This window comes from Triticum aestivum, chromosome 2B (assembly GCF_018294505.1).
Source record: "Triticum aestivum cultivar Chinese Spring chromosome 2B, IWGSC CS RefSeq v2.1, whole genome shotgun sequence".
Classification (NCBI taxonomy): domain Eukaryota; kingdom Viridiplantae; phylum Streptophyta; class Magnoliopsida; order Poales; family Poaceae; genus Triticum; species Triticum aestivum.
The window spans coordinates 233,535,944-233,558,593 of record NC_057798.1 but is presented as its reverse complement, the minus strand read 5'-3'; the positions used below and the strand labels follow the sequence as shown (position 1 = coordinate 233,558,593).

Sequence of the window (22,650 nt, the reverse complement as noted above, 5' to 3'; positions counted from 1 at the left end):
ATATCGATCTTTATGTCTCGACCATTTCGAGACTCCTCATCATGTCCTTGATTATATACGGGACTCCGAACTACCTTCGATACATCAAAACACAAAAACTCATAATACCGATCATCACCGAACTTTAAGCGTGCGGACCCTACGGGTTCGAGAACTATGTAGACATGACCGAGACACGTCTCCGGTCAGTAACCAATAGCGGAACCTGGATGCTCATATTGGCTCCTACATATTCAGTAACCAATAGCGGAACCCTTTGTCATCGGTATGTTACTTGCCCGAGATTCGATCGTCGATATCCCAATACCTAGTTCAATCTCGTTACCGGCAAGTCTCTTTACTCGTTATGTAATGCATCATCCCGCAACTAACTCATTAGCTATATTGCTTGCAAGGCTTATAGTGATGTACATTACCGAGAGGTCCCAGAGATACCTCTCCGACAATCAGAGTGACAAATCCTAATAACGAAATACGCCAACTCAACATGTACCTTCGGAGACACATGTAGATCTCCTTTATAATCACCCAATTACGTTGTGACGTTTGGTAGCACACAAAGTGTTCCTCCGGTAACGGGAGTTGCATAATCTCATAGTTGTAGAAACATGTATAAGTCATGAAGAAAGCAATAGCAACATACTAAACGATCAAGTGCTAAGCTAATGGAATGGGTCAAGTCAATCACATCATTCTCCTAATGATGTGATCCCGTTAATCAAATGACAACTCATGTCTATGGTTAGGGAACACAACCATCTTTGATCAACGAGCTAGTCAAGTAGAGGCACACTAGTGACACTAGTTTGTCTATGTATTCACACATGTATTATGTTTCCGGTTAATACAATTGTAGCATGAATAATAAACATTTATCATGAAATAAGAAAATAAATAATAACTTTACTATTGCCTCTAGGGCATATTTCCTTCAGTTGAGCCCATCAAGCTTGGCGTCGACGGGACGGGAGGAGCGGTGGCCTTCCTGGGACACGAGCGGCGGCGACCTACCGTCACTACTCTTCCATGTTGTCGGCGGCGCCCGCGAACGTGCCGGCTTCGCGGTCGTCGCGGCAGGGCGCGGACTCGGCGATGTCCTCCTCGTCGTCGGTCTCGCCGAACACCGCCTCGCTCGCGTCATCGCTCTCCTTGTAGGCGGCCATCACCTCCGCCACTCGCTGGCGGTACCGCCAGCGGGCGAGGTGGATCTCGCGAGCAGAGCGGTAGGACTCGAGCAGCGCCTCCTACTCCACCAGGTCCGCGCCCGACGCGACAGCCCTGCCGGTGGCGAGCTGCTCCTCCGCCTGCACATGCTCCTGCAGGAGTTAGTGGTTGTAGGCGGCGTCAGCCTGCGCCTCCCAAAATCGCTCCTTCCGCATCATGCCCATGGGCACGGGTGGGCACGGGCCTCGCCGATGGTCATGGTGCAATGCACCGGCAAGGGTGGCGTGGAGGAGGGTGGCGCCGGTTCGTCGTCGGCAACATCCTCCATTTGGGACGTTATCGTCCTCCGGCCGCCTGCCAGCCAACCGGCAACAATGGCCGTCATCTCCTTCTTCTGGTCCGATGTCATCCCGTCCCAAAGAGCTTTGGCGAGGGAGGAATCCATGATGGGAGTGGAGTGGAGAGGAATTTATGGCCGGGGCATCGATTTTTATAGCAATGGTGGGCGGCAAAGGGACAGACAAGTGGCGCCAAAGGAGACGCCTCGACAACCATGTGTCATCAATGTGGACGACAGACAAACGAACGGCCGTCCATCATGTTGTTTGAACGCGCAGCAATCACCTTCAGGAAGCGGCACGGGCGGCGCTCTCTTGGCTGGCGCGCCGCTTCAATGCCGACACCAGTGAATGGCCGCGTCCGCTTTGGTCAACCATGTATGCGGAAGGAGGGGCTTTTCGTGGGCCAGAGCGGTCAGAAGCAGGCATGAGATGAAGCTAAACTCCCGCAAAGCACCCCACGCTTATCTCCAGCTTGCAGGAGAAATCACAACCAGCCGCACCACGAACCGTACAAATTGCAGGAGAAATCACGACCAGCTGCACCATGGGCAGTACAAGGCAGCATTGTATGGACCAGTACAAGGCCGCATTGGATGGTTTCCACTGTCCAGACAGCACGATCCAAACGTTTGGGGGTCGACAATGGGGATGCCCTAGCCACAGCAGAGATGGTACGGATCGCAAAACAGGACGCACACAGTAAAGGGCACAATCATACTGTTACCAACTGATGCTAGAGTGGCAAAAAGTTAGATAAAAAAAATCAATGGCCTAATACAATGTTGTAACAATCGCGGAATCAGATAGTGGAGCACTGATTGGACTTAACTTTATTAAATGCAGCCTACAAAGCCCTACCATGAGTAATCTAGTCTTGCCACATAACAACAGGCACCAAGTACAATGTGCTGACCAATGTACACATATAAGCATATAATGCCATATCCATCGTCTCAACTCTAGTTGTGTATAGAATGATAGAATCATGGCCCTCCAGTCCAGGCTCGGAAAAATAACACATAAATTACAGCAACTCACCAAGGAAAAATGGCATGCTGCAACAAGCAAAGCTACTTTCCATGATATCTGTACTCACATCATCTACGAAAACTTGTATACTAATTTACAGATCTCGAGCTTACAAACTCTTCACCTCCTAGGATGTAACTATTAAAGCAGATATGCGCCTTGAGGAAATGAAGCTTCCCTCGGTGCATCATGTGCAAAAAATGCTGATACAGAATATACTCCAGTAAGAAAGATATTTGCAACAGGGAGGAGTTTGACCGGGACTCAGGGCATGAGTGGAGTAAGTTGTTTGCTGAAAAGATCGCCAAGGGCCCCACGAACATCCATCTGAAACATAAGCACAGATTAAAGCTCTAGTATTGCTATAACTAGTACTCCATGAGTGGAGAATATGTTTATCGCCACAAAACCACACATACCTGATCACAGCAGATAAGTTTGGTAATTAATGGATAGAACTCTCTTAGGTGCTTCTTGAATATCTGAGCATCCATGATGCACATTCCATGCAAAACCTAAAATGCAAAACAAAACAAAAAAATCAAAATATGGGAACAGAATATTTCTCCACAAAAGGATGAAAACCTCGGAAAAGGCCCTATGTATATCAGAATCCAGATGTACTATTACCTTGATAATAACAGGTGCACGTAGATCAAGTACACGGTGTATGTCCGCACTAGCAGTTTCCCCGTTGCTAGGCTGGAGATCAGACGCTTCTTTCAAAATATTCCCACAAAATGAAACGAGCTTCCCTTCTGCCAGGCTCCTGAGCTTTTCTTGTTGATCAGACTCCACGCCAGATCCGTTTGTTTCCTCAGATGAGCCATTTGCACCATTGTGCACTGTTGATTTGTGTAGAATCTCTAAATAAATAGTAGTTCCAGCTAGCTCCTGGCGAAGAAGATTTAGTGGTGGCCTACACATGATATTAAGTTCCCAATGTTAGAAACATTGATTTGGGAAGCTAAAATATATGTAGTCTTCAAGCATTACCTTTCAGGCGGTATATGGTGCATCCTTGTCCGAAGGTTCGATGGTGAGTTATATGAAGAAGCAAATTCTAGGAGCGAGAGCAGGATATCCATAATTGCGATCTGTTGTGTGGCTTGCAGTTTGCTCCAATACCTCTTCTGTAAAGTTCATCCGTCGGCACTAGTTAAATATATCAGCAGAAGCAATGCCTGAACATACGATAAATAATTCAGATCTAGTATCCATCTATAAAGCACAAACTGTTACCTGTATACTATCAATAGCCCCAAGTAGCAGCAGCTGAGTGATGCATTTACTTCTAACAGTCTCCATCATAGGGTTCTCTTCTTCTTCAGTCTTGTCAGCTCCATCAGCTTCAGGTGTCTAGATCAACAAGCAGGCAAATTAAATATATAGAAATAACATAGCAAACCATGAAGAAAATGACACTTTGTACTTCCAAGGTTCCAAACTAAGCTCACTGCTCATATCTGCTAATAGCCTAATATGCTTCAGTATATTGAATCGTAGGTGAACAGCTCCTTCATGGATGCCAGCTAGCACAGATATGACTTCTGGCAGGTTACAACTATAGTCACAGATGCTGAGCAAGGTTTTCGAGTCGATGAGTCGACGAGTCGTTCTGGGGTAGCGACTCTTGACGAGTCATGCCTGGCCGATAGGCTACTGGAGACTAACGAGAGGTTGAGTCGACATCTGGCAGACTCATCGACTAGTCGATGACTAGTCGCGCGACTCAAAAACAGTGATGCTGAGAACATCGATATAAAATGGATAGCATATCAGTTGAAGAAAAACACAAAAATAAAAGCCTCAAATTTTATTTGATCCTGTACTGATTAGGATTCACAGTATATAAAACTGCTTAGCATGGCAACAAGGCAGTAACATTCCAAAAGTATCTAAATGTATCTATTTACAGTATATTATTCAATATTTTATGTAACTCCATCTATCCTCGTTCGAATGAACTCGGTTGTCGACAAGTAAAACCAAAAACTTATGTTTTGTGTGAAGCACAGAAACACCCAATTTATTTACCACACTTTTGTGATAATATATGGTTAATGCGCAGATAGATATAGCAAGCAACAGATGCCTAGAGGCATATGTCTAATGACGCCTACAGCACATGTCATCTATTAATGTTCATATCATAGTCTAATGACACCTAATAACATTGGCAAGAGGAAAGAGCATGCACCTTTGCAGGTGAGGGCAGAGCAGCATCGTCCATTTTTCCCTTTGGTTTGGATGTAAGACTTCTGACCAAAAGATTACCCATCATATTACCCATAAATCTTTGTCCAAAAGTTTGATTAGATGGGGAGACTGCAGGTTGTGCTCTCCCAGATGGTGATGGCGAACCTAGATAAGTGGAACATATTGTGTAGAATTTTCAGTATTCCATTCATATGAAAGTATTGCTGAGTGCATAAAACAACTAGAGAAACACTTTAGCTTACTTACCTTCTGAATTTTCCAATCCAATCCGTGGACTTGTTTCCTGATGACCCTCCTGTTCGCCATTATTACTTATTGATGCTTCTCCTTCCCTGATATCATGGTAACTACTAGCATCGGTCTCAGATTCTATTGAAAGTAATTGTTGATTGCTTGTCTTTTGAAATCCTAGTGAATTGAGGAGTTCAAGGGGTTGTGTTGTGTATGATGCATCCCTGCAATGTTAAAGCAACATTAATATATGAAAGACAAAAGCTAGAATACATTTTAGTAGGAACAGAGTTTGAGAAAAATACCTAATACTCTTTAGTAGTGTTTCCCAATCACCATCGCTGAATTGGTGACCACCAACCTCTATTAGATGAACTAAAGCTCCCAGAGCAATTGAGACTACAGTTTGGTCTGTTTTCTTGGCACACTCTAGCAGTAAGCCCAATAGAGGTGGAAGCATAAATGACACTTCCTGAAAAATCACAATGAGATGATAACCAACCAAACAACTTTCCAGTTGGATCTCTACAACGTGCAGGACAAGTAGACAACTAAAATATACCAAGTCCACTATGGATACAAACATGAAGTAAATATACCAAGGCCTTCTTTGGTTTAGATGAATTTTGTAGGAATTTTAAAGAATAAGAACTTTGTAGGAAAAAATCCTTTAGAGCCCTTTGGTTTGTAGGAATAGATTCCTATTCCTGTGTAGGTTAGGAACCAATCCTTCTCATTTCAAAGGAAAAAAAAACATTAGTCTAGACATAATGAAAAAAATCCTATGCTATGAATCAAGTGACATCTCTTTCCCTACAGGAATTCAGATACATGTCATTCTCAATTCCTATGGTTTTCCTATTCCTATGATATTCCTATCCTATGAACCAAAAGAAGCCTAACATCAAAAGTTTTCATGATATTAATGTTCCGAAAGATACAAATGATTTCCATTAAGCAACTAAAGTGAAAGGACAGAGAAGGCATTTGTTACCTTATAGAAAGTATTGAAAAGGTTGCAGATTAACTGCAAAGAATGAATGCTAGTATCACGAAGCCAATCATCCCCAGAAGAAAGGCCATCCCTTCCAGCATGTCTCACATGATCAAATATAGGAAAGAGTACACGATGGAAAATGCTCTCCCAAAAGGGAGAAGAGAATTTATGTCCTCTCTCGTTCAGCAGATCAAACAAAACTTCAAGAGCACAATGTCTAACTTCTGGTCTAGGGTCTAAGGTCAGATCAGACAAGCCAGCAAGCATAGGAAACCAGTAATGCTCCGTCACATCAAAATTGGCCTCTGGGAGAACATCAACAGGCTTAACAGAACCACCAGGAATAAACCCCTATACAAAGAAATGGATGAGGGAAAGATAAGTCATTTCCATGAATAAGAGTCCAACAGAACTACAGATAATAACAGGGGCTGCAAAAAGTTTATTTGCAGCAAAGGGTATTCATTGTCCCAACCTCTGCCAAACGATCTTCACATATACGTAGGAGAGCAATAGCCTTCAAACTAATCCGAGGAGTGCATTTGTTATTGGCAAAACCAATAAGACAGTTAACACAATCCATGAAGCAATCACCAACAACTTGATCAAAATGTTCCAAGATAACTGAAAAGCACATCCATTCAGTTCAAATTTTAAGCCGGGAAGGGGAAAAATCAATACTGTCAACATATAAGTTGGGGGAAAAGCCATGCCATTTATATAGGTTATTCTAAAACTTACCTTGTTCGACGTTTTCAAAAGCACTTTCAACAATATATTCGTTCTCATCATCAGCTGCTGCAGTGAATATCATGAACACACAACGCCAACCTGACTTTATGCTACCAACTTTTGACTTGATCAGCTGCACGTTCATACAACATTTTTTTACTTAGAGCACTATTTGGTATAAAAGCCTATATCATTAGATTTCATTGATTGCCAAAAGAATGTGCATAATAACATACCTGAACAATGCAGTCAACAATTAGACCACGGATCTTTTCGCTGCGACTATTCCTCATTAATATAACAAAAGGCTTCAGTATGTCATTCTGAAATGTGAATTTGTTCAGCTCCGCACGCTCCAAGTACTTCATGCCAAGCTGCCTCAGCGAGTCAATGGCATACATAGCAACTTTCTCGTCATGGTGGCTCCCAGCAGCAATAAAATGCTGAGCCAGCACCGACCATATTCTGGCCCACACCTACACGTACACAAATAGATGGGAAGTTATTAGCAACAATGGCCTACTACTTTCATGGCATGACAAATCTTTCCTACTTATAAAGATTGGAGTTGGTGGTGAGTTCACATGTGAGTCCACCATCCTTTCCAAATAAACAAACACACGCATCCCCACATGTGGAACTAGCAACCTTCCAAGAGACATATAAACAAATATAATTTACTCACATGTGGGATCTACCATATAAATAAACAAATACACTACTTTCATGTGAGACCAATTTTTTGTAAAAGGCACAAATAACAAACACAAAAGTGTGACTTCAACTCAAAATAAATTTTGTTTTAGTTTCTCTTCCCAACCAATTATGGTGATTTAAAGTTCTCTGACGATGCATGTTTCTACCATATTTTTGCTATCTTTTCTAAACGTAAATCACAAAACGGGCACAAGGACACTAACGTTATTTAACCAGCTCATAAGCCAATGCTTCCATGGCAACGCATGGGCATTGTTCTAGTAACAATTAGAATTTTGTGTTAGGATTCGAGACAAGCCATAACAGTAAAAGATCCCTGATGTTGATGTGCACACTGGCCCTTCTACCGGATGATAGACTGGCGTTTAGATGCAGGCCAACAAAATGGCTCCAGCAGGCACAGAAACATTTGGGTAAATGGAACACATTGAATCTTTTCACGCTTTTGCAAAACTTTGGTGCATAAAAATAAACTCAAGGAAACACTGGGTTGTTTGGCCTACTGTAACTGGGTGAGAATGTCCGTTTCATCACTTGCTAACTGGATCAGACGTCCAAAACACTAGAGATGATACCCTCCGTGTTGCTGCAAGAATTATGCGCAAGTATTTCAACTAGATTTGGCTGAATGAAACATTAGTATTTAGATTAAGGGCGTGTTCGGGAGCCCTCCAGCCCCTCAACTCCAGGTCGGGAGCTGAGCCAAACGGTCCAATCGTGGCTATGGGAGAGAGAAGCTGGCGATCCGCTGCGTGCAAATTTGCAGGAGTTGAGGAGTTGGAAAACTCAAGCTCCACAAAAACTGGAAAGCGAGAGTTGGCTGAATTTACGACTGATTGCCACCGCGGAGTGACCGTAGGTACCGCTTTGAGGCAGCGCTCGTCTCCTCCCTCGACTCGATCCACTGCTCGCCCGTTCCCCTCCACGCCCGCGACAAACCCTAGCGCGCTGCCACGAGCACCCAACCGGCGCGGGGACCAGCGACCGCCCTCCCCACCACCGCGCTCGCCCTCCTCCGCCTCCCTTCTGACCGTAGCTCGACCCCGCCGTCCCCGACCAGAGTTCTTCGAAGCCGTCCCCAACCATCGGAGCACGAAGGATGCGTCAACGAGCTTGTCACCGACCTCCTCTGCCTCCTCGAGCGTCCGTGTCTTTGAGGGTGAGAGTGCAGAACAACCCCGATCTAAACCTCGGGAGCAGAAGCTAGTGAACCGAATGGTTAGCTCGCTCTAGGATTTTAGGCGAGAAGCTGGCTGCTGACTGGTGGCTATGGAGTCGTGGATTTCTTGGCTTTCATAGCTGTGGAGGGCTCCCGAAATTGTGCTCAAGGAAATAGGACTGTTTCAGATTACACGGAGGAGTTTCTAAGGCTACACGTGAGGTGCAACCTTGCCGAAACTAAAGATCAACAAGTTGCAACTTGCAAGGTACATCAATGGTCTCAATGATGCTATTCAAGATCGATTGATGATGCACCAAATCTGGTCCATTGATCAAGCACAAGTTCTAGCCTTGAAGGCCGAGAGGTTTGTGCGGATGAGAAAGACAACTAAGGCTCCATATCCTCCATATCCCATACCGAAGGCTCGTCGAGGAGCTAGAATAATAGAGCGGAAGAAAAGACCGCTCCACCAAAGGCAAAACGACCCATCCCAAAGCAAACTAGAGGCAAGGGTAAGGCAAATGAAGGCCCAAAGTGCTATAAATGTTGTAAAGAGGGACACATATCCAGTGGTTGCCCACTAAGAAAATTTGTTAACACAACTATCCATGATGGTGAAGACAATGAGGAAGAATACAAATCTGAAGATGTAGAGGGACAAGAGGTTTGTCAAGAAGAAGGTCAAGAGGTGGTATGTGTGATTCAGCATCTCCTATGTTCCACACCACAACCTGACGACACAAAGGAAGAAAATATTTGAGAGCAAATGCACGGTGAATGGCAAGGTATGCAAATTAGTGATTGATAGTTGCAGTTGTGAGAATCTTATCTCCCAGAAGTTAGTGAACCATTTAAAGCTTGATACTCATGATCATCCAAACCCCTAGACTATTGGGTGGATCAAGAAAGGAGTGAATATGAGGACCACCAAACAATGCAACCTGCCACTTCCTTTAGGCAAGCATTATCGCTCAAATGTGTTGTGTGATGTGATTGACATGGATGCCAGCCATGTTCTTCTTGGAGACCTTGGCAATTTGATGTGGATACTACACACAAGGGCAAGGAAAATTCCTATTCTTTCATTTGGAACAAGAGAAAGATCATTATTCTACCAAACAAAACTGACGGTAATATCTCTAAGGACGAGGGGAAAAGAATGTTAACTATCTCCCACACCTCTAATGAGTTTATGGAAGACTTGAAGGAGGCAGATTTGTGTGCTGCACTTATTGTAAAAGGAGAAGAGCACCCGACTGTTGAAATTCCAGCAAAGGTACATGGCTTATTAACTGAATTTCATAACATACTTGGGGAGCCACAAGGCCTACCACCGATGAGAGGGATTCAACATGGAATTGACTTAATTCCGGGAGAAAGTCTTCCTAATCTTCCACACTATCGACTGAGCCCAAAAGAGCACGATATATTGAAGGAGAGAGTGGAAGAATTGCTACAAAAGGGGCACATTCGAAAAAGTATTAGCCCATGTGTTGTACCGGTCCCTGCTCACGTCCTAGAAAGATGGATCTTTGCGCATGTGACGGACAATAGAGCCGTTAACAAGATCACCGTAAGGTATAGATTCCCTATTCCCCGTCTGGATGATATGTTGGATCAGCTTAGTGGAGCAAGAGTGTTCACAAAGCTAGATTTAAGAAGTGGATATCATCAACTCCGTATCAGACCTGGGGATGAATTGAAAACCGCCTTCAAGACAAAAGAAGGGTTGTTTGAATGGCTAGTCATGCCATGTGGACTCTCAAATGCACCAAGTACCTTTATGCACTTGATGAATCAAGTCCTTCGACCCTTCTTATCCACTTTGTTGTGGTCTATTTCGATGACATCTTGATCTATAGCAAGGATGGGGATGAACACTTTGATCACATTCGGAAGGTGCTAGAAGTACCAAGGGAAAATGAGCTCTACGTTAACTTGAAGAAATGTGTTTTCCTGCAAACACAACTTCTTTTCCTAGGGTTCGTCATAACATGTGTATTTGTGTTGATGATTCTAAGGTTGAAGCAATCCGAGAATGGCCAACTCCGAAGACCATTTCTGAGGTAAGAAGTTTTCATGGCCTTGCAACTTTCTATAGGCAATTTGTGAAAAATTTCAGCACTATCATGGCACCAATTACTGAGTGTCTGAAGAAAGGAAGGTTCCAATGGACATAAGCGGCTGAAGCTAGTTTCAATGAGATTAAACAAAAACTCTCACAAGCTTCTGTCTTGGTGCTACCTGATTTCAACAAGACTTTTGAGTTGGAGTGTGATGCAAGTGTTGTAGGCATTGGAGTTGTTCTATCTCAAGAAAGGAAGCCCATTGCTTTCTTTAGTGAGAAGTTAAGTGAAGCTAGACAGAAATGGAGTACCTATCAGCAAGAACTGTATGCCGTTTTCAGAGCCTTGAAAACTTGGGAAATTTGCCTAAAGAGTTCATTGTTTATAGTGACTATCAATCCTTGAAGCATTTCAGAAATCAAAAGCATGTTGACCGCATGCTAGCAAGATGGGCAGCATATCTGGAGGTTTAACTATCTCATCGTGCATAAATCTGGGACAACTAACCGAGTGGTTAATGCTTTGAGTCGTTGTGCATGCCTCTTTCTTTTGAGGCTGAACTTCCAGGCATGGATCAAACAAAGAGTTGTATGAGGATGATGAAGACTTTGGCCATGTTTGGGTGAAGCACATCAAGGGCCAGCCATTAGGTGATGACTATTTGGTGCAGGATGGCTACCTCTTCAAAAATGATCTTTTGTGCATCCCAATGAGTTCTCTGCGTGACAAACTAATTAGAGAACTGCATTCAAGTGATCTTAGTGGCCATGTTGGACGGGACAAGACTATCGCTAACCTGGAAGCTCGCTACTTTTCACCATAACTAAAGAGAGATGTTGGAAAGTTTGTTCAGCGATGCCCTATATGTCAAACCAACAAAGGCCAAGTCCAGAACACAGGGTTATACATGCCTTTGCCTATTCCTGTCGCTCCATGGGAGGACATCTCTGTGGACTTCGTCTTGGGCTTGCCAAGAACAAAACGAGGGAGTCATGTTGTGTTTGTGGCCGTGGACAGATTCTCTAAGATAGCTCATTTCATCCCATGCCGCAAGACAACGGATGCTCATCATGTGGCAAACCTATTCTTGCGAGAAGTGGACTTCATGGAGTTCCAAGATCCATCGTCTCAGACCATAATAGCAAGTTTCTTGCTGCATTTTGGCTCACTTTGTGAAAGCAATTCAACACTAAATTGAATTTTTCTAGCACTGCTCATCCACAAACAGATGGATAGGAAGTGGTGAACAAGTTTTGGGGTAATCTGATCCGTTGCATTTGTGGAGAAAGAAAGGGACGATGGGATTGGGCTTTATCTCTTGCAGAGTTCTCCTACAATAACTCCAAGCATAGATCCACATGAAGGAGTCCTTTTTCCATTGTCTACACTAAAGTTCCAACACATGTGGTGGACCTGGTGAAGCTACCATCAAGGGGAAACTCAAAATCAGCATTGTCCTTTGCTGATAATTACACTGAGTTATTTGAAGAGATCCGTGGTGTTTTGGAAGCACAAAATCAGAAATATAAACAACTTGCTGATTGCGAAAGGAGGCCAAAATCATTTCAAGTTGGGACAAGGTGATGGTCAACCTCCGAAAAGAGAGGTTGCCTTTAGGTATTAAAGGGAATCTTAGGCAGCGAAAGTATGGGCCCTTCTCTATCATGAGGAAGATAAATGATAATGCTTATGTGATAGATCTTCCAAGCAACATGGGTATATCCAACACTTTCAATGTTGCTGACTTGACCCTCTACCATCCAGAAGAAGCGCTCTATGAAGATAACTCGAGGGCGAGTTCCAAACAACCATGGGAGAATGATGAGGAACAATCAACAACAACAACAACAAAGCCTTTAGTCCCAAACAAGTTGGGGTAGGCTAGAGGTGAAACCCATAAGATCTCGCGACCAACTAATGGCTTTGGCAAGCTTCCACGCCCCCTGTCCATAGCTAGTTCTTTGGTGATACCCCCAATCCTTCACTCCTCCCATGTCAAATTTGGTCTACCCTGACCTCTCTTGACATTCTCCGCACGCTTTAGCCGTCCGCTATGCACTGGAGCTCCTGGAGGCTTGCGCTGAATATGCCCAAACCATCTTAGACGATGTTAGACAAGCTTCTCTTCAATTGGTGCTACCCCAACTCTATCTCGTATATCATCATTCTGGACTCGATCCTTCCTCATGTGGCCACACATCCATCTCAACATACGCATCTCCGCCACACCTAACAGTTGAACCTGCCGCCTTTTAGTCGGCCGACACTCAATGCCATACAACATTGCAGGTCGAACCGCCGTCCTGTAGAACTTGCCTTCAAGCTTTTGTGGCACTCTCTTGTCACAGAGAATGCCAAAAGCTTGGCGCCACTTATCCATCCGGCTTTGATTCGATGGTTCACATCTTCATCAATACCCCCATCCTCCAGCATTGACCCCAAATATCGAAAGGTGTCCTCCTTCTGAGGCACCACCTGCCCATCAAGGCTAACCTCCACCTCACACCTAGTAGTACTGAAACCGCACATCATGTACTCGGTTTTAGTTCTACTAAGACTAAACCCTTTCGATTCCAAAGTTTGTCTCCATAACTCTAACTTCTTATTTACCCCCGTACGACTATCGTCAACTAGCACCACATCATCCGCAAAGAGCATACACCATGGGATATCTCCTTGTATATCCCTTGTGACCTCATCCGTCACCAAGGCAAAAAGATAAGGGCTCAAAGCCGACCCCTGATGCAGTCCTATCTTAATCGGGAAGTCATCAGTGTCGACATCACATGTTTGAACACTTGTTGTTGGGACTTTGTGTTTCTCCAAGGTCCGCCACATAACCACATGAGGAACAATAGATGAGGAAAATAAAAATATAATCATATGTCAAATCTGTTTGTCACTTCTAGATACTTCTATTGTAGTCTAGTATTTCTTTTCTTTTCTCAACCCTAGCTACAGTTTTCTAGAGTCTTCTAGCTGTGAGTATAATGGTGAATCTTAAGTAATGTTTTCTGGAGTGTTCTAGCCATAAGTAGAAGTATGTGTAGGCTTCCCAAAGCCCTATAAATAGAGGTCCTCACCTCTAGTTTGTAGGGAGACTATGTACCCCCACTGCCTATAATAGAACTTGGTGTTCTTATCTAAGATCTTGGACTAGATCTAGCGTTCTATGAGTTTTGGATTGAACTCCTGCTGCCCTATCGGCCTATATTCGCCTCTAGAGCAATATCTAGCGCAGCACGTTGAAGTTGTTCCTTCAACACTTGTGCTGCACACATTGTAGCAGCAAGGTGAAGTTGCTCATCCACAACTTTGTGCTGCTTCACATAAGCTATGGCGTTTTCTACCACTTGCCAAACATATATTTGAGAAAGGCCCAAACTTTCCCCACGCATTTTCTATGAAGTTTACTTTTTCTCCCCCACTTAATTGGGACGCCATCCCCCCTACGCAGACCATTCACATGTGCTCGCTCCACTGCTGCACATCATTCCCAGTGCACATGTGGTATACCACAGAAAGGGCTGAACCCAGGTGTGGCCCCCTATCTCCTGCCGAGCCAGAAACCAACCCTCCAAGACTGTACCTGAGGTGGCTGCATATGCTGCTGTATCTGCTCACTCCGCACACAATCGCAGGCCCATCTCCATCAAGTTATTGATAAAATTCCTCAGCACAGTGATTTTCTTTTTATTTTCCTATTTTTTCTTGAAGGGAAAGATGGCCATCTGACAATTGGCTGAACACGGCGACCCTAAACAGAATGGTAAATAAACCCTACTGAACCTGTTTGCAGTGGTACCCGGTAATCACCTCCAATTATATAGTAAATTGTGATTTCAGCACGCCCTAGAGATTCCAGTAGATTGTACCCAGTTCGATTGTATATTTCAGTAAAACAGCATATTTCTTAAAAAAATCAGGTAGGGGTGCATCCCTTCATCCAGAAGAACTTGAAAAATTAGGTGTTCAGGCTCTCAGTTGAGTAAAATTCAAGGACGCTCACCAATTAGGTGCATATCCACAACTTCATATATTTAGAAATTAGGGTCATTCTATAGTTTACATGGGCATAAACTGAATGGCCAATGGCCAATGGCTAAACAAAAACAATTCTGAATAAACCAGTCTCAACTCTCCCCTGCCCCCATAATGCTCTCAATGAAAAATAAGCAGGCCTTTCTAACATAATATAAAATTATGTTAGTTCTTCTTTGAATAAAAAATAAAAAATCTTTCTCACAGAATGAAGATATTGCCTGATTCAATGAAGCATCCTCTACAATGGCATATAATAGTAAGAAAGTAAGCAATTTCGACCTACTTATTTATCTCTTCACTATGTCACTGAAAATTAAGTCTCATGAAATAACACAAGAATTGCTAAGAGAACAATAGGAAGCATAATGCAAACAATGATAGACAAAAGCATACCAAACGTATCCGTGCCATATTGTAGTAGCTTATTTCAACAAGCTTTTGCAAGCTGAAGACACGAGGAGGTGTCTGTTTAAGTTCTTCAGCAGAAATAGTACATAGACCATCGAAGAATTCAACAATAGAATCACTTGGTAGTTTTACACTGTTTACAAACACTTGTTCAGCAGGCTTCCCCGACAACTCTTTCAGTGACTGAACTACAGAATCCCTTGATATTTGATTTGATCCCTGCATAACAGTTGCGGCCATTGAAGGAACTGAAGTGATATACTCGAGTCTTGAGACACATTCTAAAACAGCATTCCAAGCATCTTGCAAAGCATCCATATCCGTGTCAGCTAAGGCAAGGAGAGTTCGCAATGCCTCAACATTTTTACTACGCATTTCCTTGGGAGCATGCAGAAATGTAAACCTGCAAAAGGTTAATGAAGGAAAAGACACCATTACATCCATATAATTAAATGGGAAAAATAAAGAAATAAACAATGCATATTCATAAATAGAAAGGGTTAATTTTCTTACCTCACTAAGGATGTCAAGAAAGCATAGCGCATGGTCTCCATCCCAAGAACACGAGTAAGATGAATACCAGCCTTAAACCCTTCCATGCACAATACAACCCTAGGCTTGTTGTCACCTTCCTCCATAGTTACAGAAAATGTTGCAAGCAAAGGCCATCCTACAGCCTCGACCATTGGTCTAACAAGCTCAACCTGCTGAGCAACATGAAAAACACCCCTCTTCTGTCCCTGGTTTTTGAAAACTGCTTGGGTCTGCTTAATAATTTTTTCACTTTCTGCCTTTGTATCACTTGCTGATTTCAGTCTTGGGAGAGCTAAATTGAGGATATTGACGAGGCGACCCTTTTCTTCTATTTCAGGTCTTACTTTACTAGTTTTTGCCGCATGAAGATCATCTTTCATCTTTATCTCTTCATTGATAATTGAATCATAAAGTTCCTCCAAGAGCTCCTTAGGAGCACATTCCTCTTCATCACTTGCAGTGTTCAAACGTACGAAATCTGATTTTGACATCTTAGGCCATACCATTGGATTATGTGCATCAGTATTTAACATTATAACAGCATAAGCAAGAATATAAGCAGTATCTGCATTTTTAAAGAGCCCGGGGTTATCAGCACAGTACCTGCAAGTCATCACATAATTATTTGAGGACCACAATAGAAAATGTCAAAGAAAAACTGTATTAAGATTCTACAAATGCATACCGCTCAGCAAATTTTTCCATTATGCGATCAATCTTTTGTGCCTCCCCAGGAAGGCGAAATCCTTTGAGGAACTCGCGAATTGCGGCATCAAACTTCAACCCCGAAAACTTCATGGAATCGACATAAGCATGCATCACAGCAAGGGGAAATTCCTCATGCTGTCCCAAATATTCACCAATCATTACCTGCAAAGTTACAGCTCATCAAAGTTAGTGGGTAGCCACATCGCTCTGACCAATAACTGCAACAGCACAAAGAACATTAAATTCCATGAAATCACCTTATCCAAGCTGGCATTGCTCTTGAGAAACTGAGCTACAGATGATGCCTTATTTTCAATCAACTTATTTGACAATAAATACTCGACCCCCTTTGCTGGCTTGCGATTGAACTGTAATATAGAAGGGGCGAAAGGGCCAGTTACAATCAGTAGTGCAGTGAGACAAAACTAGGACAACAGGTTTGGTACAACCATTTACATGTATTTGTGAAGTATCATCAGGTAAAGGAAGCCAAATAATAACAGCAAGCCTCCCACCTCTGAAATTGCAGCCTCCATTGTTGATTTGTGAGCTTTAGCTCTCTCAAACTGATTGCGACCATCCTCTTGGACCTTCGTCTCATCAGTTGCCAAGCTCCTTGCAGAAGCACCATCATCATGAGATTCGGCAACGCTCCCATGATTTGAGGAATCTCTTCGAGCTTGCTCCCAATCAACCAATGACTTCAAAATACTGACCAAGCACTGCGATTCAGATTTATGTGTGATATTAGTGTCACATAAGAAAATGCGAAGAATTTTTGAGTAATCAGAATAATAGTAACCTGAATAGATGATCCTTTTACAGAAACTGTCTGCGATGAAGCAACTGCAGCACTATCAGCACTTTGAGATCCATGTGCAATTCTTGAAAGAGCACTAACCTGATAAGAAGTATACGAACAATCAGATACACAACTCACAAGTCGACAAACTTGAGGATATGCCAGTCCCCTGTGGTTACAAAACAATCTTCCTTGTACTTACCATGCGTTCAAAAAGGTTTGGCCCGTCAATGTCACAATCATAATTTACAAACATATCCGCAAGCATCTGTGAGTCTTTGCAGACTTTTTCCAGCATTCTAATTGAAAAACAAGTCAATTGAACAACATCAGACATATATGGGCAGGAAGATGATCTATGTCAGCAAAACAAATAAAAGATAAAGAAGACAAAATTGGATCAAACGCATTGTATGTTTATGCATTATGCACCAAGATAAGGTTCCATAAAGAAAGAGGCATCACCTAAGGACACTGGACTTCTGACTAAGGGAGCTATCAGAGCTATCTAGAGACCTTAAGACTATCAAAGGAAAGAAAACACCAATTTCTCCCTGCATAGTATTTCAAAAAAAAAGGTCAGGATACCAGAAGAAATTCAATGCTGCAAAAAATGTAAGTTCTTCTGATAGAAATTTTACCTTGAGACTCTCTCTAAACCGAAGCAGAAGAACTGAAAATATTCCGGTAGCGTACTGCCAAACAAGAAAAGCTGGTTTAAAATTATAGAAGAATCTATCAATATAATCATGCCACAAGGGTATGCATCACAAGGGAAAAAATTATAAAAATGACCTGAAAAACAACTGGAGATGAAGACACAGATGCCCGGAGAAGAGCGTAGGAAAGGTATGCTTTAACTGAATCAATGAAGTGGAAATTTTTGGCAAACGAATCACTGACTCCTTCTAACAATCCCTGCAGATAAAAGAATCAGAAGATATCATCTAAACAAAGAAAAAAAATATTAACAACCTCCACGATGTACACTAACCTGCAACAGTTCAAGTGACAGCAGCCTTGTCTTGGTAGCAACCTCATCACTTTCTTCTTTCATGCTCATCTAGGAGGATGAGAAGAAAAAAAAGGTGAAAGATGAACATGTGATACTCTAGCCAAGTCTCCTTTTGCAGGGAATAGTCTAGTCAAGTCTGATAAAAGTAACATCATGTAGGCCATTCAATAGAAACACTAACCTTGCAAAGAGTCCTAAAAAGCAATAGTGCATCCCGCTGAATTATGTTCATTGTATCCAGGTCAATTCCGCTGGAAAAGAGAGGAAAGGGAGGCAAAGGTAGTAAGTTACTGCCACCTCTTAACATGTCACTAGGAATGATGCAAGGAAGTAATATTCTGGATATGAGTAAGTGCTAAACACAATTTAAAGTTCAACCTACCCTGAAACTTTCTTTCCATCCTCAAGTTCAACAGCCTTGTCAAGAACGGCCTCCAACCCCTTCAAAATGGAACATCGTATTAGAGCTAACTAATGAAATATATAACCGTTCAGATTGTCCTGATGGAAGGATTAAAAAGTATCCAGTCCAATTTCACTACCTTAATATCCGCTCCTCCTGCAAGATTCTGAAGCTCTTCAACAGATGTTGGAGATGCTTCTGAAGCCCGGTTCATGGACAACGCATCTCCAAGAGTAGTTTTTTCCTCATCCTGCTTGTCAGTGGATATTTCTCCATTTTCTGAGTCCTCCTTTGTGCTAGATGAAGGTGAGTCTTTAACTGCAGAACTTGCAGGTGGTACAGAAGCCTGAGACAGATACAAAGAAAGATCAACACCAAGAAAAACCTTCAATGAGCCATTTTTCTTCTATGTAATGCTAATATAAGTTCAGGGGGGAAAGTTGCCTGCTCGGACTCCATCCTCCTGAATACGATGCTGATCATCTGTGTTAACATGGCTTTTGAGGTAGCCTGGTTCACAGGGCTCTTGCTGAAATACCAGCAAAAAGTTTAAGCATGTATCAGAATCATAATACAGCAAACATGAAATTGTAATATACTCCCTCCATTCCAGAATATAAGGTGTATCGATTTTCATGCAAGTCAAACTTGTGTATGTTTGACGAAGATTATAGAATAAAATATTGACATCTACAATACAAAATAAATAAATATGAAAATACTTTCGTGATGGATATGATGATTCAAATTTGGTACTATAGATATTGATATTTTTTCTAAAAACTTGGTCAAACATGCACATGTTTGACTTTTGAAAAACTAATACACCTTATATTTTGGAACGGAGGGAGTAACAATTACTACCTCTGTACACTAATATAATTATATAAGACATTTTTGCAGTTCAATTTGAACTGCAAAAACGTCTTACATTAGTCTACAGAGAGAGTACCTGTTAAGACTTAAGAGGAATACCTGTTGAGAGCAATGTTATAGCATACCCTAATCACTCCAAGCAATGGTTCTCCATGTACTGCATTACAATAAAAACTAAGCATTCTCTACAGCATATCGCATGAATGTTACATATGGAAAGCCAGCTGCAAGCTGCAATACTTACACCCCCTCACTGACTATGCTGAGGTAATAATTGAATACCAACTTTGAACTTGTTTGCTTAGAGGCTTTCTACAAAGATAACTACAGGTATGTTTTTAATTTACCACAGAAAATACATGGCAGCAAACAAGTATGCAATCTCAGATATAAATTTTGGGGTTAGCTGTACACAAAGTTAAGCTTCATCAGATCAGAGTTAAGAACATAGAGCTTCAGGAGGGGGCATGGTCAACACGCCAACACAGCACTAATAATCTACACGTTTTCCCATACCAAGCTATCATAGCTTAGTGATCCTATCCAAACAGCCGCATTAGCTTCTAACTTGCATAACAAGCACAATGTTAATAGATGTAAAAATTGAGCTTAGCATGACTGGCAGGTTACCTCTAAACCTATTTGAAGCAACAGCGTTGAGGAGAACTTTCAAGACCTGGAGAACAGTACTGCAACACACGTGTTAACTCATGTCAGTACCTGTGCATAATTGTGACCTAACATGATATGAACTTAAATGTAATGCATACCTGTCAGAGGAGGTGTTATCAACACACCCACATACCATGTTCAGGATGTCAGTAAATAGTGGGGAATTTTTACCCTCTTCTAGACCAGGATCACCCTCCAGATGGTCATAAGCAACAAGTTTCTGGTAATTAAAATGGAAACAGCCCGATCAGAAAAGGTTGTCCAGCAAGTCTCATGTGATATTGCAATGTAAATAGGAAAGGTTACACGATGTTTCAAAGGTGGCAAAAAACATATTAGAGTGATTCTTGAGTATAGCTACACGCGTAGCGGCAATTGGGGTATTCATTTAGAATGCTGCACAAGCAGAATGATAAACACACTTGTCTATATCCCCTTGCAGTGTAGCATATCGTGAGCTAGCAAACACAACGGATGGCCGTAAATGGATGCCATATGCACAAGATTGGTATACACCATATATGTATATGTGATAGCTGTGGACTCATATTCAGATTTACATTGATGTTTATGAATAGTAGACAAATGGACTGCCAAATAAACAAAACTATACCAACATAACAAGTATAGAACTGAAGTAAGCATCTTCATTTGCCTGTTGCGTGGTCTTTTTCTAACTGAAAGTTTTGTTGTCTTGTTACGATAACACTTCTGTTAAGTTTGTAAACTAAAACCTTTCAGCTATGAATCAATTTGGTACTCCCTCTGTAAAAAAATATAAGAGCGTTTAGATAGTGATCTAAACGCTCTTATATTTTTTACGGAGGGAGCTGTCTATGCACACGCACTGATTTTACTCTCCGACTCCAAGTTTGGTCCGACATCCAGTACATACATGATGATAGTCTATGTTAGATGTCGGTCAGAACTTTATGCTGGTCAAAAGAGTATACAGCCTGTTTACATCCCGAACCCAGATGGCCAAATGCAAGGGGTTGTGTAATGCTTCCAGACATATGGAATGAGCAACGGTCTAATACACCATCTATCACCACATTAGCAAACAAAGTATCCCCTACACAGCGCATCACCACCCTAAGGACCAATGCCTTTCACGGGGGCTTACTGCTGTAGTGAAAGATCAATTCGAGTTTGCTACCGTAGTGAACGATCACTCTTGCCGCACCACATTTGCAGCGTCAACGGTGGTGAACGACAATGTAACCCGTTTTCCGGTTTGCAAGCCTCCGGCAGGTGAACAGGTAGCAACGAGCAGGAAAAGGAGACAGCCATTACATGGAGGCAGTCGAGCGCCGGCTCGACGAGCTTGATGTGCTTGGTCTCGAAGGCGAGGCGCAGCGGCTGCAGCACCAGCTCGGCCTGGGTGCCCTCCAGCACGCGCCCGGCCGAGGCCAGCACCTGCGTGACAGGCGCCGGCGCGCCGTCCTCCTGCTGCTCCTGGGCCGCTACCCCCTTGATGGCATCTGCGACAGACACGCAAACGAGAGCTTAGTCGATCACCGATCGGGCGCGCGCGCGCGCAGCTGCGGGATCCCAATGCGCGGGGGGGCGGGGGGGCGGGGGGCCTGGACGCACCGAGGTAGGACTGGATGGATTGCTGGAGCGCGGCGAACTTGCCGCGGTTGGCGGAGCACTCCTTGAGCATGGCCTCGAAGGCCCGGGTGACGAACCCTCCCGCGGCGCCCGCCATGGCCGCGGCGGATCTCCCTCCTCCTCCTCCTCCGGGTCGCGGCGGGGCGAGTGGGGAGGAAATGGAGTGGTTAGATCCGAGGAGAGGGAGGGGACGCGAGATCTGGAGAGGGAGAGAGAGAGCGAGAGAGAGGGGAGGGGGGTTTGGATCTGGGCGCCTCACTCGTCGACCTGTTTTGCCTCGCTCGATCGCGGGTTTCAACGGATCGACCTGTTTCACGGCAATATACTTTGCCTTGCCACGACCTCCCACGCAGTGGCAGACTGCCTGCACAGAAGATTCGGTGCGTGTGCGCAAAGGTTTAGCCCAGACGGGAGAACACGACGACAAACGATGGTTTATTTTGCTAATCACCTCATCTCTATTCTTAATGAAGCAGTTGGTGAATAGTCCGCGCGGTTTATTTTCGCTGGTTTATTTTCGTCATCCTCCTACCACCTTTTTTTTTCGTCATCCTTCTACCACCTTTTTTTTTCGTCATCCTCACACCTCTGCTTACTCGCTACCCTCCATCGAAATAAACCGGTGCCAAAAAAACCCTGGGATCGATCCCTTAAAAATCGGACGACGCCCTAGCCTCCCTCGCACGAAAAAAAAACCCTCCTCTCGATCCACCCCTGGCGTTGCCCCCATCTCTCGCTCCGCCGCCGCCGCCCCTGCTTCCCTCCCGCTCAGCCACCTCCACCGCTCCCGCCCTTCTCCCCATTGTCGGATCCGCTTGCTCGTTAAGGTTAGGCGGCGAAGCTCCACGTCCGCGAAGCGCACGTGCTCATCAAGGAAGCGGCTCCCCGATCTGAGATCGTGCGGCCGTGACGGAA

General features: G+C 43.4%; 1 protein-coding gene across 1 annotated transcript; it reads right to left on the bottom strand.

Annotated features, from left to right (window-relative positions):
- Positions 1-2,453: 2,453 nt before the first annotated feature.
- Positions 2,454-22,029, bottom strand: LOC123044531 (brefeldin A-inhibited guanine nucleotide-exchange protein 5). The gene is made up of 32 exons (XM_044467293.1): positions 21,718-22,029; positions 21,418-21,605; positions 20,220-20,341; positions 20,080-20,138; positions 19,549-19,606; positions 19,018-19,102; positions 18,713-18,919; positions 18,553-18,611; positions 18,352-18,421; positions 18,150-18,218; positions 17,951-18,073; positions 17,797-17,850; positions 17,621-17,709; positions 17,358-17,454; positions 17,156-17,254; positions 16,869-17,075; positions 16,611-16,721; positions 16,331-16,515; positions 15,625-16,248; positions 15,097-15,514; positions 6,951-7,190; positions 6,724-6,847; positions 6,458-6,606; positions 5,980-6,333; positions 5,291-5,457; positions 5,001-5,209; positions 4,735-4,898; positions 3,777-3,893; positions 3,531-3,667; positions 3,165-3,453; positions 2,954-3,049; positions 2,454-2,861 (listed from the first exon to the last, which is right to left on the bottom strand). Exons 1-32 carry the CDS (start codon positions 21,830-21,832, stop codon positions 2,799-2,801), a joined length of 5,148 nt encoding a protein of 1,715 aa, XP_044323228.1. The 5' UTR covers positions 21,833-22,029; the 3' UTR covers positions 2,454-2,798.
- Between the last annotated feature and the right edge of the window lie 621 nt (positions 22,030-22,650).